The sequence below is a fragment of the Mytilus galloprovincialis genome, chromosome 6 (assembly GCF_965363235.1).
Source record: "Mytilus galloprovincialis chromosome 6, xbMytGall1.hap1.1, whole genome shotgun sequence".
NCBI classification, from domain to species: Eukaryota; Metazoa; Mollusca; class Bivalvia; order Mytilida; family Mytilidae; genus Mytilus; species Mytilus galloprovincialis.
Genome location: NC_134843.1, coordinates 47183191 through 47204655, shown reverse-complemented (window position 1 = coordinate 47204655; position 21465 = coordinate 47183191). Strand labels below are relative to the sequence as shown.

General features: G+C 33.2%; 1 protein-coding gene across 3 annotated transcripts in view; it reads left to right on the top strand.

Annotated features, from left to right (window-relative positions):
- The window catches only part of LOC143079728 (fibroblast growth factor receptor 4-like), a 213104-nt gene that overhangs the window by 71994 nt on the left and 119645 nt on the right, over positions 1 to 21465 (top strand). For all 3 annotated transcript variants that reach the window (XR_012979469.1, XM_076255274.1, XM_076255275.1), the window contains exons 9-12: positions 198 to 343; positions 3350 to 3472; positions 8225 to 8350; positions 19274 to 19440. Coding sequence is in view for 2 of the 3 variants with exons in the window: in XM_076255274.1 (XP_076111389.1) it covers positions 198 to 343; positions 3350 to 3472; positions 8225 to 8350; positions 19274 to 19440 (562 nt within the window). In the remaining variant the exon portion in view is untranslated. The remainder of the gene's footprint in view (positions 1 to 197; positions 344 to 3349; positions 3473 to 8224; positions 8351 to 19273; positions 19441 to 21465) is intronic.

The window sequence follows — 21465 nt, the reverse complement described above, 5'->3', positions numbered from 1 at the left end:
TAAAACTCATTCCTTTGAATACGAAAAGCAGAAACGCAACATGAAGATAATTAACAAAATAAAACAGAGACCGAGGCTTATATTCCTGATATAAGCGTTGCAAGACTTAAACTTAGATTTGTATCTGGTAGGTGATAATCTTGACATTAATTTTATTTGATTTATTTCAAAAACAACGTTTTTAATTCGAATTGCAGATACAAGACTGAAATAACGGGTTTAAACCCTATAGAACAGAATTCTTTGCTGACTATTTCGTCTATTACCACTGATGACTTTGGTGTGTATGCATGTAGAGTGTATAATACTCTTGGATCTGCTATGGCTATTCATATTATACAAGGTAATGATACTTTACCTTTTGTTAAGTTGTAATTTGATTTGTTGTTTACTAGCATATTGATCACCAACCTTTGCATTCTATAGTGTATTGACAAGGGAAAGGCGCTAATCTTTTATAATTTTCCCAACTATGAAAAAAGGAAGATGTGGTAGGATTGCCAATGAAGCAACTTCTTATCAGAGACCAAATAACATTTTGTTATAATAAAACACCCATGCAACCACGCATCCAATATTGCATGATAGGACCCGATCACGTGGACCCGATATAGAGACGATGGATTCATAACATATGATGGAACATCAGATGAAATTATAGATTTATTTCAACTAGCAAATGATTATAACCCCTTATTAAAGTTCACCTATAAAATCTCAAACGATAAAATGTCGTTCTTAGATGTTAATGTAATTAAAGGTCAAAGATTTACAACACATGGCATTCTTGACCTTGAAATACATTTTAAACAAACCAATTCTTATTTCTTTCTACACAGAAATAGCTGTCACCACAGCATGTTTTCAGAGGATTTATTAAAGGTGAAGCAATACGGCAAATTATAAACAAAAGTGACCATAACAAATTAATAAACAAAGTAAAATTATTAGATAGGGGTTATGATAAAGTGGAAATATATGATAGAATTACTGATGCTTTATCAATTGACCGTACTAAATTACAACAAAACAAATCAAAAGAAAAACTAAATTTTCCATTAGTTTTAATAACTAAATACAATCCAAATATACGTAAAATGAAGAAACGTATAATGAAACACTGGCATTTATTACAGTTTGACGAAGATTGTGTACAAATATTCAATACACCAATAGTTGCGTATAGCAAACACAAGAGTGTTGGAGATATACTGTGTAGATCAATGTTAAAGACGTAAACATAAAATTGACAGTTGAACCCCTGATGATGGCAGATCTGTCATAATAACTAGATCTACTGAAGAAGAATTCAAATATATATATATCAATATACTTCTTCTTCTTCTTCTTTTCTGTATCTTCCTCCTGCTAATGAGGAGCACATCCAAACGGATTTTAAGAAATAGTTGGCTTATATTACACGGGCACAAATGAATAATTTTCATATTTGATTATATTAAAATAATGTATCTTAAAATGACCATCCCAAGCTTCACTGCAGAAACACTAAAATAGTGTCGGGTCCTACTGCACTTACCGAGAATCGTTTTTTGCATTTAAAACGATCTGCATTTCCTGTTTGATGGAATACAGTGCTAAGTTATTGTTCCGGTTAGAGCTTTTAGCCTTGAGGTAAAAATACTTGATGGCCAGATTTACTTTGAAAAATTCCACAAAACAATGTGACTTATTTAAACATCATCTACACGGGCAATTTCTTACTGCTATCTTATCCCCGCCTATCAACCCACGTGAATGTGAGAGGATTTTTTCTTAAGGTTTATAACATGTGTAAACCTAAAAATTACTCAGCCACCCGATGTGTGCCCAACAAATGCACGTAGCTAAGAGAATCACTTAATGTGAACTCAAAAATGGCACGTCGTTTTAGTAGAAATGCTAAAAAGTAAAAAGCAAAAATTCCGATTCTACAATAAAAATGAACGGAATGAATATAATATGCAGCAACGCATATTATCAAATCAGGAACAAATCCTGTTGGCGAAAGACTTGAAATTTAAACCAACGCCATCAGGCAAAAATTCAAAAATGTCTATACTAAAAGACTACACGGAATTTGCTAGAAAACTACGATGTTGGTATATGTTCAGTCATGAAAAAAACTGACCTTCATCCATTTCGTAACAATACAGGATATAACGCTCCCTCTACGTGCCATACGTTGGAAAATTATATCAATTTAACAAAGCTTGAATTGTCTTTTCTACCAAAAGAATAAAATGTAAAAAACAATCTTACTAAGGGCGAAAGAATAGCACTACTCAATTTTAGAAATGATGAAACGATAGTAATAAAAAAGGCAGATAAAAATTCAAATTGTGTTATTTAAGACAGGCTAGACTACATAACAGATGTAACAAGACAACTAAATACTCAACATTACTGCCAATTAGATTCATTTAACATGTTTTGTGTGGGTTCGTGGCCTAGTGGTTAAGACCGATGGCTACAGGGCTGAAGGTCCCAGGTTCGATCCTGACTCGGGGCGCTGGAAATTCAGTACCATTAGTAGGGTGATTTTCACCCTCCCACACACATCTCTGGGACCTAGACCGGAGATTAAACTAGAATGGGTACTTTGATTGCCTCGGTTGGTCAAAGTGGTCCCCGACTTTGACCTGGAGATCAATTTGTAGATATCTCTTCGGTTTGTCTGATCCCGCCGAGAAGCCTGGTGGTTTTCCCCGAGTTCATCGTTTTCCTCCAACATAATAACAGACTTCCCTGTATTTCCTTACACTCCCTCTGTGTTGGGTTGGGGATTGTCCTGGTTGTGGGTTGTATATAAGTTAGTGACACATCTCCATTAATCCTGATAGGAAGTGTACACGGATTCCACTGTACCCTCGCAGCAATCGAGGGGTGCTCCGCTCACGGATGGATCTTCGTACATACATACATACATACATACTTGGCAGAATTGAAAACCCAGGTCATTGAGTATGTCAAATCAATTCACAACCGAGCCATAATCGACAAAATATCATTTAAATTTTAACAAATGGTCAAAATATAAAAGATGCACGTTTAGGGAGAATTTATATTATCCCAATATTCACCGTCTTGAAACTGAGACGTTTAAACTAATACAACATGATGGATAAAATAAAATGAATATAATTCCACCTGGCAGACCAAAGGTTAACGGCCTTCAACAATGAACAAAACTTTGGCCGCATAGTCAGTTATGAAAGGCACAGAAATGACAAATGTAAAATGCATTTTATTTGAAAAAAAAATCTTCATTTATTAGAATAATGGTATAATAATTGTCAAAAGTGAGAGGTAAAATCGTGTTACTTATTTGAATCATTAATGATACTTTTAGATGTTAATGAATGCAGCTATAATCCTCCATGCAACCAGGGCTGCAAAAATAATATTGGTTCCTACATTTGTGTGTGCAATGATGGATATGCTTTTACAAATGACAGTTTGACTTACTGTGAAGGTAGGTTTGAAGACGATGTACTTATACTTATAGTTTTATGGTGATGAATTATTAGAAATTAGAAATATCAATTGTTTGAAGATCATTTGATTTTTGTACTAAACATCACGAATTTCTTTGCTTCAGTTAGTTTAAGTAGTAGAATAAGTTTTGATCCATTATACTGAAAACTTATGTGTTTATTAATATGTTTTGAAAACTGTAACCTAAAAAAAAACCCCGGTCGATTTGAGTACATGACTCATATACTCGAATTATTATTATCACCTTGTAACCTTAATTTTTCTGTTTTCCTGAAAGCAATGAATAATTTTCCACGGGAAATTTAGCCAACAACAATCAATAAATCAATCCGATGTACTGCTTTACTTACTATTCATCAGTTATAATTGTTATTAGTCCTTACAAATTAACCTGTGACATCATTAACGGAGTCTTCAATAAGAATACTGCAGTCTATAATCTAAGGAGTAGGGGCTATAATGGTCCGAGAACACAGTTATTTCGTAGTGCATTTCTTTAAGACAATACAAGTAAAGAAATTAAAAAAAAATCGGCGCTTTCTTAAAGCATTTTTACAGTAAGGTTTACTACTTTTGGGACACATTATATTGAAATTGTAGAAATAGTCATCACCTCTAACTCAAAATATGAACATTTTATGGTAAGGGGTCTTGGAATTCTTTTGACAGCTTCCGAAATGCTTATTTTTAACCTTTTCAGCTGGACCAAATAACAACTATACTTTCCAATTCTTGAACCATTTTTTAAAAAATGTAGATCAAATCCCCTACATGCTTTTTGAGGCATAATACATGAAGATATAAAATAGGCAATGATAAAAAAAAAATGGCTAGTAACACACTGTCCCCACTATGGCCTACATTCGTAGACAAAGAAAATCAAGAGACGATAAACAACTGTGTTCACGGACCTAATGGCATAAAAGGGCCCAAGATTTACAAAACAATAAAAGTGTAAACGGAACAGATTTTTCTCCATAAACTATAAGAATATAAGTCAATGAATTTTGTCCACCAAAAATAGGTTTAGTTACGTCACACTTGTAGGTGCAAAAGACGTCATAATCGGAAATATAGGCAAAAATGCAGAAATAAGGTTGTTTTTTCTGTACATTTTAACTCACGCACCAATTTGAAATTTTAAAGTCATATGAAACAAGTGACTGGTGAAAAAATAATGTCAATCATTTCTTGAACCAATGCATGCATTTATGATTTTATTAACAGAAGTTTACCGATTTTCATCTTTGTAAATAATCAATTAAAAAGCATGGATATTCAGGTAAGCACGTGCATAACTTGTACAATTACAGTAGATGCAGTTTATTTCAACGACGGAGCGATGTTTCCGTTTGTTGACTCTCTCTGCCAATTTGGTTTTCCTCTTCGCACTTTTTATAGAATGTCAAAATGAGGTATATGGAAAATGTGTCGGCGAATTGTTGTTTAGAAGCCAACAATAAAATTTTTTTAAACTTCTTCTTATTTTTGATAAATTAAAGAATTTTCTTCAGAAAAAAAGTGTATGGACGTAAGTTGTATAATAACAACTAGCCATTCAGTTATAAAAAAAAACGTATGCATCATTTTTATATCTTTGATATGACATTAACATTTTAACAAGTGCATAGTTACATATCAAACTTCCGCTAAAAATATTTTTGGTGCAAGGTTTGTGCGATAGTTTATTTTATATTTTTTCCTAACCAAGCATTGCAATAGTACACTGATAAATGAGATCTGTTCTTCCATCAAAGATTTATTTATATATTCGTATAAAAATCAGGTGATATGGTATGATTTCAAGTGAAACAACTATCCACCAACGTTATAATTGAGTGGATGTAAGCCATTAAAGGCAACCGTACGGCCTTCAACAATCAGAAAAAATCCACACCGTATGATTGGCTTTAAAAGACCCCGACATGAACAGTATGAAACGTTCAATTTAGAAAACTTACAGCCTTATTTATTCTAACGTCAATCTACATTTTCGATTATGAATCAGTAACGTATAATTCTATCAATCTTTTCGTCGGATCTATGATTTATGAGAAAAAGGGAGGGGAGTAATTCTAGGTAACAAAAATATACCTAAAAAAGATTTGAAAGATTTGATGCTTAAATTTACATAATTTGTAATGAACGTGATACTTATTTTGAAAATCATGTCATCCTAATTCAAATGTGATATGTATTTGGTGGAAATAACCATTGAGTACATGCTTCATAACATTTTATTGCGACAAAGTAAAGAAATACAACGGAAACCGCAAAATCGTTGATTTGATCAATTATAAAGGAATATTACTCCAGAAGGGTGAAATTGACCCCATCTCACTTCACCCCAAAACCAATCTAGCTTGATATTTCTCTGGGGTAAAAAAGAAAGATGGACGATACCAAACGATAGTAAGGTAGTCACAAATACAACAAAGAATAAAACAAAAAAATTGTATAAAAAAGAGATAAAAGTTTTAAGATCACAGATACTAATGACCAATCATCCAGGCACTCTTACGTGTTTCCAACCACCTTAGTAAAATTATACTAACTTCACCTGCATATGGAATACAGTATCCAAGAGCTTGCAGCTGATCCGCAGACTTTATAAACGTTACCAGTGACGAAAGTTAATAAACCATGTGTATGTCAAGGAACGTCTCGTACTTTATCTAAAGAAAAGTTCATCGGAAGGTAACAATACCTTGTTGATAAATATCCTGTACACAAAATATTCACCAAAAGTGGCGTGGCGTGGTTTGTGAAATAGCTGTATTTACAAAAGCAACCTATACCAGTATTTATTCAAATAGAAACATCATGAAAAAACACTTTTTTCCCACAACACTGTGTATTCTCTCACTTTTCTTTTACAGTACATTATATGCCCCCACTCCTGTTTCCATTTTTAAAGAATTTGAAAACAAGACCTTAATTATAGAGAATGTTTTCGTACATAAAACTAGAACATACCCGTGATATCTCGGGTCCTTGACTGAATTGAAGTATATAACTATGCGTTAGCCTTATTTTGGTATTAGTACTGTCATATGATAAAGTCATGCTGATTATAAGATACACAGTTTCCTCTGCTTTCTGTTTGAACCCGTCGACTTGGAACTTATCAATTTTTGGTAATATTATTTTTTTGGAAAACAAAAGGTCCTGGAATGGAGTATTTTTTAATCAACAGCATTGTCCTATATTAGTTATAAATAAAGTTGAATTCTTTGATTCGCTGTTTTACGTCATGTCCGCTAACAAATTGAAAACTGTACCTAAACGCCTTATTATAAGTCCAGATTTTTAGTATTCGTATTGTTATCTTACTGATTAAATTACTACAATAGGGAACACTTTGACAATGATTGAATTTAGTAGTGTCAACCCTGTGACTATGATCCGTGTATATAGCAAAATCCTAAATACACCGTTTGGTGTTGCGCCTGTCAGATGCGCAACGTACAGATAAGATAATAGGTAACAGGTGAATATACTATTGGTATCGGTATCGGATATGACCTGGAACTTGTTAATTATTGGCAATATTAATTATGTGCAAAAACAAAAGGGTCTGGAGTGGTGTTATTTTTAATCTACACCAGTGTCTTATATAAGCTATATATAAAGTTGAATTCTTTTATTTGTCGTTTTTACCCGATGACGGCTGACAAATTGGACCTATTTTAGTATTATAGATGTATAGAACCTGTGTGAAATTATTCTGATAACAAGTTTCGAGTATTGCAAAATACTATAAATATACTGTAAATATAAATGTTAGTAGTTAATCACTCCAATATTCGGGATTATATAAAGTATCAAATCCTGCCTCTGTCTCCAGTCAACATCCTACTTTGTGTGCTTATTTATCAACAAATTAAAGTTCATCTCCAACATAATTTATCTAATATATTAACTGAAAGTGTTTTAACAAAGCCATACTGCAAACGTTGTGTGTTTAAAGTTACCAGTCTGATGCATGTATTCACTAAAAGTTTTATTATTGACTGCTAAAATCTGTGTTTTGCATACTTTCCACGCACAGTTATTTTTTATGTACATTTAAAAATAATAAAAATCCTAGCGTTTACAGGTTAAATTATTTGATATATGACCAAGGGGATATGCATTTTTCTCTATTTTTTACACTCATATATTCTCTCCTGGCAGCATCATCAACCAATAAAAACTGAAAGTGATGATCAACACGAATCAATCAAATAAAATATATCAAATTATATAAAGGAATACTTTAAAAATGCTTTTTGATTTGTTAATAAAATACCTTTTCGTACCATATACTCAATTCAGATTGTACGAAAACAATATTTTTTTAAGCGGCGAAGATCACTCTTTATCAATTTGGTTCAACAAGAAAACTCAAACACATACATTTGAAAGTTAAAATACATGAACATGAGAGAAGCTTACTAACTTAATAGGGACCTGAAGAGTAGGCGAATTCCTCTAAGATCAACTTGGGGGGGGGGGGGGGGAGGTTGATTTGTGAATATATATTTTTGCTAAAAAAAAACAAAATAGGCTCCTCATATTTAATGCGTTGAACTAAGTTTTTTTGGGCGAAATGAAGATTTTTATCAGTACCACAAGCTGATTAAGAGGTCAAAGCTAATAAAAAAATTGTAGAAAAATCATTGTTTGCAGTCTTCATCTTCGTGAACCATTTAGAAATATTCATTTTATTACATGTTTTTTATTACAGATATAAATGAATGTATCAAACCAGAAACACAGACCTGCTCTCAAATATGTACGAATTTAAATGGGTCATTTTTATGTTCCTGCAAGGATGGATATACAATTGAAAGTAACAATTATGACTGCAAAAGTAAGTAGCTTATTTAGGAATGAAACATAACCTTACGCTATAAATCATTAACCTTTTTATAATGCAAATAAGTGTTATTTAGACAAAATAATATTTATTATAACATTCTTTTAAATAATCACAGGTGGTTTGCCGTTTTCTTAAAAACCTTTTTTTCAGTTAACTTCCCCATGGGTATATCAATTTTTATGTTAAATGCATAATCATGTATGTGTCGTGTACAAGTTGCGATTTTATACATGTTATCACGTGTACAGAAATTTTGTTCATGTTATAACTTGTAGAATGCCAAAATATAAGATATAACATGTAAAAAAGAACCTTAGATAATGCTTTAAATTTGGGTTTAACTTGCACAAAATTTTAAAACAAAGTTCAAATATAGCCGAATATACATTTGAAATTTATTGAATAATAAAGATAAATGGTAATGTGTTTTTTTTCTTTAGAGCACAGTGATTGCAGAGTTTCAGAAATGTTTTATTGCTTAACGGCTTATGTTGGCATAATGCATTTTCATGACATTGTATGTTTATGCAGTCCACCATGGCCTTAGGCAGCTTAAATATTAAGTTTAAACTCACAATTAAAATTCATCAGGTTAGAATACTGAATAATGTTTGTTGACTACATGTGTGGTTTAAAATGTTTTTAGTATTATAATATTATAGCTATTAATCTGGTCATTAATAGATTAACAAAAGGACAAAGTACGCTAAAAACATGAATGAACAATAAAAAGAATGAAAATTTATTGAGGTTTATGATATTGCTGTAGTAACAGTGACATATCTTTATTATCAAATTTTGAAGAAGTGAAAAAAACATTTTTATGCAATATTTTGTACATATTATAACATGTACGAGGTAAATCTGTACATGTTTTCACTTGTATTTTTGCATTGTTCACATTATGACATGTTCAATATGTTTGTATAGGTTATAACGTGTACAAAATCACAACTTGTACACATGTATATACTAAGATATGAATGTCTTACGTTTTGCTCAACGATATTAATATAAGATTGTAATATATAAAGATATTATAAAATCGTGTAAGGAACATATCCGATATCATTTGTGAAACGGTTATTCCATAACGGCAACCAACTCGTGATGGCGTCCATAAAAATTACGAAGAGATGATTTCAACCTTACCATTTGGAACTATTGGTTTAATAGCTTCCTTGTGAGCAGCAACCCTCTATCAAGAAAACATGATAATGCAATGCAAGCACGGGAATATCGTATCAATTGGGAGATATATATGCTTAAACATAAAAAATTATAATTCATTTTTGAAGACTCATTACAGCGGAATATTTAAAAACTAGTCCGCTTTTAGCAGTGTTTCATGAATAAAACATAATGAATCTACTATTCACACATATAAACAATAGATGTATATAGACACAATATAACAAGCAAAAAAAAACATGATATTATAGTATACATTGTTGCTTAACTTATATAATTTTCACAATTTAAAAAATATAATGACTTGTAAGAGTATTTGAATGCAGATATACTTTTTGGTTTTTTTTTTTTAAATTTCACTGGATAGTTAATTCCAGAATTTGTACCACTTAAAGACTTTTTTTTTCTTCATAATTCTGTATTTGCTTTAGGGATAATAACATTATCTGATCAATGAAGTCGAGTATTGTACGATTGTTTACTATATGTAGGCACAGTAAGACTGAATACATATTTTGGGTGCCAGTTCATGTTTTGATTTATATATTTATAATGACTTGTAGTAAAGTATTCACTTAGTAACGGGAATAATTCCAGAATTCTTACATAGATGGTTTACCAATATCTTGTTCGTTAAAAATAATTATGATGCACTTTTTTGCAACATTAATAAACTGTCAACTAAAACTTGTTACAGTTTACCCATACTGAACAACAGTAATCCAAAGGTGGAAGAATATATGCATTGTACAATAGTGCATTATAATTCAAGTATTCCTTGATTCTTTTTTATAAAGCTACATTTATATATATATATATATATAACTCGTCTAAACATCAACCCAACAATGTTAGATCTGTAAATTTACTTTCGCAAAATTTTGGTTCTTCCCTCGCCGGGATTCGAACCCATGCTACTGTGATATCGTGACACCAAATCGCCTGCACTGCAGCCGTCCCGCTAGACCACACAACCACCTGGGCTCTCAAAAAAAGAGCTTTCGCTGGCCGTGTGTTACCTTTCCTCGTCAGTTTTAATCTAGCGGCGTACTACAGTACATGATATATAAGGCATGAAGATGTTATTGTTACAGATCAGCTAAATTATCTATAGTAAAGGATCCTACAAATTAATGTAATATACAGTCACAGAAAATAATTATATTTATAAGTACATCTGAGTCAGTGACAACTCTACAACAGATGTATCCATCGGATCGCCATCAATGATGGTGATACATGGCTGTGTACATAATGTATATACAACTCGTCTAAACATCAACCCAACAATGTTAGATCTGTAAATTTGCTTTCGCAAATTTTTGGTTCTTCCCTCGCCGGGATTCGAACCCATGCTACTGTGATATCGTGACACCAAATCGCCTGCACTGCAGCCGTCCCGCTAGACCACACGACCACCTGGGCTCTAAAAAAAGAGCTTTCGCTGGCCGTGTGTTACCTTTCCTCGTCAGTTTTAATCTAGCGGCGTACTACAGTACATGATATATAAGGCATGAAGATGTTATTGTTACAGATCAGCTAAATTATCTATAGTAAAGGATCCTACAAATTAATGTAATATACAGTCACAGAAAATAATTATATTTATAAGTACGTCTGAGTCAGTGACAACTCTACAACAGATGTATCCATCGGATCGCAATCAATGATGGTGATACATGGCTGTGTACATAATGTATATACAACTCGTCTAAACATCAACCCAACAATGTTAGATCTGTAAATTTGCTTTCGCAAATTTTTGGTTCTTCCCTCGCCGGGATTCGAACCCATGCTACTGTGATATCGTGACACCAAATCGCCTGCACTGCAGCCGTCCCGCTAGACCACACGACCATCTGGGCTCTCAAAAAAAGAGCTTTCGCTGGCCGTGTGTTACCTTTCCTCGTCAGTTTTAATCTAGCGGCGTACTACAGTACATGATATATAAGGCATGAAGATGTTATTGTTACAGATCAGCTAAATTATCTATAGTAAAGGATCCTACAAATTAATGTAATATACAGTCACAGAAAATAATTATATTTATAAGTACGTCTGAGTCAGTGACAACTCTACAACAGATGTATCCATCGGATCGCAATCAATGATGGTGATACATGGCTGTGTACATAATGTATATACAACTCGTCTAAACATCAACCCAACAATGTTAGATCTGTAAATTTGCTTTCGCAAATTTTTGGTTCTTCCCTCGCCGGGATTCGAACCCATGCTACTGTGATATCGTGACACCAAATCGCCTGCACTGCAGCCGTCCCGCTAGACCACACGACCATCTGGGCTCTCAAAAAAAGAGCTTTCGCTGGTCGTGTGTTACCTTTCCTCGTCAGTTTTAATCTAGCGGCGTACTACAGTACATGATATATAAGGCATGAAGATGTTATTGTTACAGATCAGCTAAATTATCTATAGTAAAGGATCCTACAAATTAATGTAATATACAGTCACAAAAAATCACTATATTTATAAGTACGTCTGAGTCAGTGACAACTCTACAACAGATGTATCCATCGGATCGCCATCAATGATGGTGATACATGGCTGTGTACATAATGTATATACAACTCGTCTAAACATCAACCCAACAATGTTAGATCTGTAAATTTGCTTTCGCAAATTTTTGGTTCTTCCCTCGCCGGGATTCGAACCCATGCTACTGTGATATCGTGACACCAAATCGCCTGCACTGCAGCCGTCCCGCTAGACCACACGACCACCTGGGCTCTCAAAAAAAGAGCTTTCGCTGGCCGTGTGTAACTTAGAAAGATAAACAAAAATAAAAGAGATAATTCTTAGAATTAGACAGTAAAAAATAAACTCATCATAGATGCCAGTTGTAAACGCCAAATGCTTGTTTCGTCTACAAATTACTCATCAGTAGCGATCGATTTAAAAGAGTTCAAAAGGCCAAATAAAGAACGAGGCGAAAGAGCACTGAAGACCCAAATCTCCGAAAGGTTTTTCCAAGGGTGCTAAACAGATTCGTATAAACAAAATAGGGGTTATTCCCCGAATAAAAATAACCATGGAAGTTAATCCCTTTTTATTTACATAATTAGTGAAAAAGTATCATATGTTTTGTATTTGATTGTAACAATAGTTAATTTGCTTCAATTAAAATAGGTTGAATGATTAAAATGATTTTTAAAGCTAGATTAAATATACGTGTTTTGAGGGGAGACAGCACTTTAAACATTCTGGGTTTTTTTGGCAGTGAAAATTGAAAACCCTTTTTTGTAGCCACTGTAGCTTTTTGAAGCAGGCGAACATTTTTTGAAAGACCAGGTTAAAATCTATGAAATTCATAGTTTTGATTATGTGAAATGTGCCTGAATCATGACTACATGGGTATACACATGACCCAACTTAAGATTTTTCATGTTTAGATTAGGCATCATTTTTCACATTTTCTCTTGATAAAACTTTTATATTATATTAAAAGTACACTTTATTTTTTTTCATTATGAACTAGAACAATTATGATTCCAGTAATATTTAGTTTTATACAAGTATTTTTATAAACAATACCACCACTAAGGGTCCCTTATACATGGTCCATCAAAGAACGGCGTCCTAAAAAACCAGTTGATTGCACCCTTAATGCAACAAATACCCATTAGATGTTGGATGTGTACTGATTGATGAATAGTCTTAGATGCATGATTTTTTTATTAGTTGTTAGTGGCTTTGAAGTAGCAGTCAGTAACGGCGAGTACTCTCAGATCTCTACTAAGTGTCTTTTTTGTTGTTGAGATATACAAGTACCCGGCCTCGTCCACTCTGTGTAGTATTTCTATTTTGCATCCATCTTATGAGTTCAGCTTTTTTCATCAGAATTTATAGTTCGTTCTCATGTTGTACTGTTACACCACTGTTTCAGGTTAGGAGGGTTTGGGATCAAGCTTACATGTTTAACCCCTCCACATTCTGTATGTATGTAAAATTTAGAATGGAAATAGGGAATGTGTCGAAGAGACAACAACCCGACCATAGAGCAGACAACAGCAGAAGGTCACCAACAGGTCTTCAATGCAGCGAGAAATTCCCGCACCTGGAGGCGTCCTTCACCTGGCCCCTAAACAAATATGTATACTAGTTCAGTGATAATGAAATCCATACTAAACTCCAAATTGTTCACAAGAAACTAAAATTAAAAAGAATAGAAGACTAACTAAGGCCAAAGGCTCCTGACTTGGGACAGGCGCAAAAATGCGCGGTTAAACATGTTTATGAGATCTCAACCCTCCCCCGGTACCTCTAGCCAATGCAGAAAAGTAAGCGTATATCAATACGCAAATTATAATTCAGTTCAAGAGAAGTCCGAGTCTGATGTCAGAAGATGTAACCAAAGAAAATAAACAAAATGACAATAATACATAAATAACAACAAACTGCTAGCAGTTAACAGACATGCCATCTCCAGACTTGAAATACACTGATTGAAAGATTATGTCTTCATTATATGAATATCAGGCACAATCCTTCCCATTAGGGGTGTAGTATCATACCAGCATAACATAGATGAGAAGAACATTACCCGTATCATGCCAACAACTGGGTTTTAAAAAAATGTGTTTAGTTCCGATGCAAAGACCCAATAAGTGAATTAATATTAACGCCAAAATAATGAAAATATGCAATCTTTAATGACCTGACAACAGTATCGTAACTTTATCCCTTCTTAATAAGTCTATTTAAAAAGTTTTGTTAGCTTCTGAGGTGAATACTGACATTTGTGTGCCTTATAAAGAATATTTCCATAAAATGTTGGATTTGAAATACCTGAACGTATTAGCAGTCTGCATGTTGAGCTATATTTACGAATGATGTCCTTATACCGATGATAAAATTTAGTAAATGCTTTGACCAGTTTGTGATATCGAAAACCCTGGTGTAATAATTTTTCAGTAATACATTTCTCGTTAAAATCTAAAACATTGTTATATATACGAGCGAATAGTACAAGTTGGGATATATAAACACCGTAAGATGTTGACAAGGGAACGTCACCATCTAAAAATGGATAATTAATGATAGGAAATGAGAAATCATCTGTTTTATCATAAATTTTAGTATTAAGCTTTCCCTTAATGATAATGTGTTTGTCCCAAGTCAGCAGCCTGTAATTTAGTGGTTGTCGTTTGTTGATGTGTTACATGTTTGTTTTTCGTTCATTTTTATGGCCCCGCAACGAAGTTGTTGGTGCCATATAGTTTTATCTTTGTCCGTAATTCCGTCATTTTGAAAATTGTTGAAAATTACAGTTATAAGGACTTTTTTTTATAAACGCCTCCAAATTTGAGCTGATTTTTGAGTTGAGACTACCAGCATGTTTGTGTCCACATGTGTTATTGAAATTGCAGATTTTTCAATTTTTTGAGACGGGGCCATTAGTGTCGCTTTGACACATCTAGTTTGTACATAAATAAGGCCATTAGTATTTATCGTTTGAATTATTTGACATTGGTAATTTCGGGGCCATTTATAGCTGACTATGCGGTATTGGATAAGCTCATTGTTGAATTTTGTACGGTGACCTATAGTTGTTAATTTCTGTTTCATTTGGTCTCTTGTGGAGAGTTGTCTCATTGGCAATCATACCACATCTCCTTTTTTTTAATACATAATATAGTGAGGATGTAGCAAAGAAATGTGTTAGTGAATGGAGTAAAACAATTGTGAAAAATATTATATGGCATGTGTACATTAGATTAAAATCATCAGTTTGTTATATTTAATCCAGATATTACAGATTTGTACATAGCAACCAGATATAAGAAAACCAGACTCAAATTTGGAACCAAAAGTTGCACATGATAGGGGAGGATTTTTCTAAATTGACCTATACTACTGATCAGTAAAGCAATTTTTATGATTTTTTTCTTTATTAAACTGAAGAAATGTGATACAGGAAATGTTTGGAATATGCCAGTTAAACTATTTGCCACTGGTCAATACGCCACCACTATGAGTCATAAAAAAGAGCTGTAGTTTCACTATTTATTCTCACAGTCCTAAAAGTAAGACATCATTTTAGTCGATATCCCTGATTGTGGACGTTTCGTCCCCGAGGGTATCACCAGCCTAAAATTCAGCACTTCGGAGTTATATGAAATTTTGTTTTAATTTCCTGTTTTGAAATTGAAAACTTTTTTGGTAGCCACTATAGCTCTTTTCAAAAGCAGGCAAACGTACAGCAAGAATTTTTGAAAGACCATGTTAAAATCTGTGAAATCATACCGTTTTGAGTATTTGAAATGTGCCTGTATCATGCCTACATGCACAACAAAAGTCTAAAAGTCTGAAAAGACTAATTTTCGTCTTAATTTGCATAAACAATTACTCGCCATTCTCCAAATGTATGACTTGTGTCTTAATTTTTCTTGACAAATTCGGATTTATATTAAATTTGTATGAAATTCACTTGACCAATCCTCACTTTTGAATATGGTCTTTAAATTTCTTGACAAATTATTGACATTATTATCGATGAGTATAAGTGTTTGTCAAACTGCTATATATCTCACCAATTTTTTCCGGGAAAGTGATTGGTTTAATTTTTTTGAAATTTTTATATATTTTTCAATGGGTCATAGTGAATATTTTGTCAACATTTTATGAAAATTAAACGAGCCAAATTAATTTTAGTCAAGGTGTTGGGTACAACCTTAATTTTACAAATCATGACCAATATACATGATATAAGTTTATTTTTATTTCTCTTTATGATATTCAATGTTGAAATGGTAATTACACACTTATGATCAATTATTGTACCAAAATGTAGTTTTTATAAATAGCAAAGTATTATTGTATTCCAACAGAAGACAATTTGTGTTATGTCATCTGTTGCAATATACACGTGGACAGGATGTTCCCCATAAAGTTAAGGTATTCCAAATAAGCTATAAATACCCCAGGGTACACGCGACTGTCATATGGGAAACTACTGCTTTATCGGTAATCAGCCATGCAAATTACCAATTGACTGACCATGCCACTACAATTTAGAAAGTTTTTTGATAGATTAAACTGAAATGTTAAAAACAGGAGGTAAATTTCATCAACCAACTCGTGATGGTGACCATAAAATGAACGAAGGGATGATTTCAACTTCACCATTTGGAACTATTGGTGTACATAGCTACCTTGTGAGCAGAAAATCAGGATAGAAAATAAAAGCCCGGGAATACCGTTTTAGTTGGAAGATATATACTCATTCAGCAGCCCCTGCTGGTATGTTGCAATGGAAAGTTCATAATCGGGTAGCTGAAATCATCACTTTTGTCGTAAAGTCTTGTTTTTAACCGACCCTCATTGTCATTTTCTAGATGTAGGTTAAGATATGAGGCAGACTCAACTTTATATGTAGTCTTCTTTATCCCAAGTTCGATGGAATAGCGTTAAGAAAATAAATTCGAAGGATACTTATTTCCTTTTTTTCTTAGAAGTTCTTGTATGAAGCAAGCCTTTGAATAACACAGCAACAAGTCGGCAAGTCGGAAATACTTGTGTAAAGAGTAGAAAAGTCAGATGTTTTAATAATATTGCAAGATGGAAGATTGTATGAACTCTAAAAGATCTTTTGATTTTTTTAGTATTGACATCTGATTCACGCTACCTCTAGAATGGGCAATTTCACAATAACTTTAAAGCCCGGCTTTGGTTACTGATAAAATGGATGTTTTTATAATTTAGAGAGGTTTCGTGGAGCACTTGGGAAGCCGAGCAATATACCGTTGTTTGTAAGGACACTTTTATGTAGTTTAGGTATTCAATACTGTGAGGTAGGACAGGTGTTTTGCAACATTGCAAGGACAATTGATAAACCCATCCAGTATCTTACTTTTGATTGATTTCAACGACTTCACAGCCTTAATCCATTCGGAAAGAGTATCTACGTCTTCTTTCTCGCGTTTAACACATTGCATGGCACAATCCTCGACTGAACCCATAAGTATTCTGAAGTTGTGATTCCAATTGATGGATTAAGGCTCACGATGTTTCTGACATTTGGATAACACATTTCGCAGGGGAACATTATTGACCCTGTTTAAGTCACCGGTAATAACGTGTTCATCTGGATTATATCTGAATGGGGAACTACCACAGGAGGTTTAGACTGGAAGTCGTCATTATTGAGATCCATGTTGCAATACGTGTTTGTAATTGAAAATATTTGTTGCAATTGGTTTTGGTAAAAGTTTTAGAAATTATTAGTACATGCCGATCTTTAAAATAGGGAGGTATTTTCGAGTGAAGTAATTTGTAATGATGGATATTGCCCAAGTTGACGACATCGAGACCTTTTTTGGCAAAGGAATGTTTAAAGGATCTTTCCTCTTTTTCATCTTCCCAATGCGAACTTGTTTGAAAAGTCTTGACTTGCAATATCCGAAATGATAGCTGTAGTTTGTATTTGTTTGAATAGTGTTTATAACAAAGGTTTCCAAATATAAGTTGTACAGAGAATAAAGTTTTGAAAGGGGTAATAAATAAAGCTTCGTGCGAATGAAATTAATACCTTACGAAACTTGTATAAATGGCAGCAAGTTATTAACAGAGACATCGTGGGGATTTGGTGATGTATAATGACGATGACCATGACTGCGTCTATGTCGAGGAGTATAGTTAGGAATATTCATAACATTCATCGAGCTACAGGAATGATAAAGTTCTCATTTAATAATATTGATTGATTTTGCAAGCAAACTGAAAACGTCAACATCTTAAACTGAAATGTATTTCCAAATTCAGACTAGGTTACTCATAAAACTTGTGATAACTTAACGGATCAGTTAAAATACCTTGTCACTATACACACGTTCGTCTACGATAAGGTACGTACATGTACTCCATTCTGCATATACGGATTTCAAGAGAAAAGGGATCGACCAACTGATATCGTAATGATTCCGCATTAATATTTCAGATGCCCTTTGTTTTCACTATGTCTTATTTATAATTGTTACATGTATAGTATTAATATCTTTAAGGAGAATTGGCAAAGTAATGTTTGAAAAATAAATGTCTCCTAAAAATCGCAAATTTTGAGAATTACGTCAATGCAAATATTCACAAGTCTGAATGTACTAGAACACAATTTATAAAGTTGTTTTGCTTCATATTTAGCGATGTGTTTTGTTAAAAAAAATAAGTATGTTTTTGTACTACAATTCTAACAAAAGTTATGACATATTCAGTGTACTACTACATATATTTATTGTTTCCTTCCTTCTGTCAGCTATAGAGTAATATCGTGTTTATCAATGGACATAATCGACGTGCTTGTATATCCTTGACTTTCAGATATTTGGTTTGAGAGTTCCCGATAAAGGTATATCTATAAAAGCGGTTTGGACGCATTTAATATACAACTGTTTGTTATTAATTGTTTGGATGATATTTTATTACATATTTATTACGAAGACGCGTTACAAGAGAGACGAAATGAGTAGGACTGTATAGAAATAAAAATGCTACAAGCACACATCGAATACTAAGAAATGAAATTTCGGTAGAAGTCTTAACAAATGTAATGTTCAGGTGTAGTTATTCACTTAAATGTTGTAGTATGATATATTGAAATTATTTTTTTGTTTTGCCATCAGCCCTTGTCTTGTCGCTAAGAATATCATTTATATTGACTGTATAAATCATGATAATCATTTGAAATAATTGACGACTGTTTTTTTGAAGATAATATGGACCTTGGTTCTGGCGAAGAGAATGAGACAGATCAATTATCAATGGAAATTACTCCAGAAACATTGTATACAGTTATTGGAGTGTGTGCAGGTGGACTTTTGGCAATTGTTCTATTGATATTGACAGCCATTTACTGTAGAAGACTAACATTGCAAGTGGTGTGTACTTTTATTTGAATGATAATTTATAAAGTGTTATATATTTTCAAGTATATTTTCATTTTGAATAAGATTGATAATGGAAATGGGGAATGTGTGAAAGAGAAAACAACCCAACTAAAAAGCAGAAAACAGCCGAGTGCCACCAATGGGTCTTCAACATTCACCTGGAGGCGGGCTTCAGCTGACCCCTCAACAACAACAAAATTTTGATCGAAGCGACACAAGGACTCCATATAAGAGTTATTTTCCCGTTTTTAATTGACATAAGTGATATATTAATGTATAGCACAAATGTCAAGGTCAAAGATCAAGATCATATTCTAAAATTTGATTTTTCCTTGTTTTATGATATCCTCTGACATTTTTTAAAAATATAAATTACATAACTAGCGCAAAATGTTTGTGGAGAAGATATGTTACATTTGGTTTAAATCAATCCAATAACATCTTATCGGAGTTAGTGTCTCTGAAATAAGTAACCAACTTTGAATATCCGATGTAAGTGATGTTTTGATGAATCGCATGAAAGGTAAGTTTTCCGATTTTAAGGTCCTTGATTTACAAACAGGAATTTAAGTTCAAAGTCAAAGGTCAAGGTCATGTTATAATTTTAGAATTACCTACATATCACTTTTTCAATGAACCAACTAAGGTCCATCATGTACAAAAAAGTAATATAAGCACACCCCATATCCCACCTTCCAACATCTTAAGCCAAGTGAACTTTTCTCATCGCATGGCGTCCGTCTTCGTCGTTGTTCGTCTTCGTCATCGTCGCCCGTTAACTTTTACAAAAATATACTCCTCTAAAACTACTGAAATAAATTAAACCTATTGTGGCCTAAACAATCCTTAGGGTATTTAGTTTTAAAAAATATATTCGATGATCCCGGTCTTCGACCAAGATGGCGGTCATGGCTAAAAATAGATCAAGGGGGTAAAATGCAGTTTTTGGCTTATACATCTGAAACTAAATCCTAAAGAGCATATCTGATAGGAAAAAAATTCTTCAGATCAAGAATTATCTTCCCTGAAATTTTCAGACCCATCAGACCACCCGTTCCAGGGTTGCGGCCCCTGAATTGGTAATATTAACGGAATTTTGCAGTTTTTGGTGATAATCTTGATTATTGAAATAGATAGAGATTTACTGCAAATATCAATATTATTCAGTAAACAAGGTATTAGTAAATAAGAACTACAAATAAGTCAAGTGATCAAAATTGCCAATTGACCCAATAAAATTCTTTACAAATCTTTTCCTCAGAAACTACAGGCTCTACAAATAAGTCATGTAATCAAAATTGCCAATTGACCCAATGTAATGTTTTACATATCTTTTCCTCTGAAACTACTGGGCATTATACATAGAGAAGTAAAGTAAGATCTACAAATACATCACAATCACAAAAACAGAATTTTAATCATGAATTCTTGTCTATAATGTATTTCCTTTGTTTAATATGCACATAGACCAAGATGAGCAACACAGGCTCTTTAGAGCCTCTAGTTTTGTTTGTTGCAGAATTCTATTTAGATGAAAATCTCCCTCTGTCTCGTCAATTTTACTGTAAAAATTCGATCTGAGTATCTGCAATATGAATCTTATCCTGCAAAAATATGTTAAATTATACATTGCGAATCTTCACAAAGGCATGTATTGCACGAACACTCAGGGTTTAACGACCATACACCATTTAGCTATTAATGAAAGAAAATCCTATCCGTTAGCACAATGATTATGTTCCAGACCTTATGAGTATATGTCTGATTATCAACGGGCCGGACCATATGAGTAGTTGGACCATATAGATTTTTCTTCAAATATGAATTAGGAACGTTTCAATATACTTTATCTTTAAAAATCAAGGATGATAACAAGAAATGTATTTATCATTGTAAATCAATGGCTACCCCAAAACGGCACAAGTTACAAGTAGAAACCCTCTGTCGTTCACATATTGTCTACATAGGGTGTATCTGTGTTCTGTCCTCTAAAACATTTGACTTCTTGTTTAACAG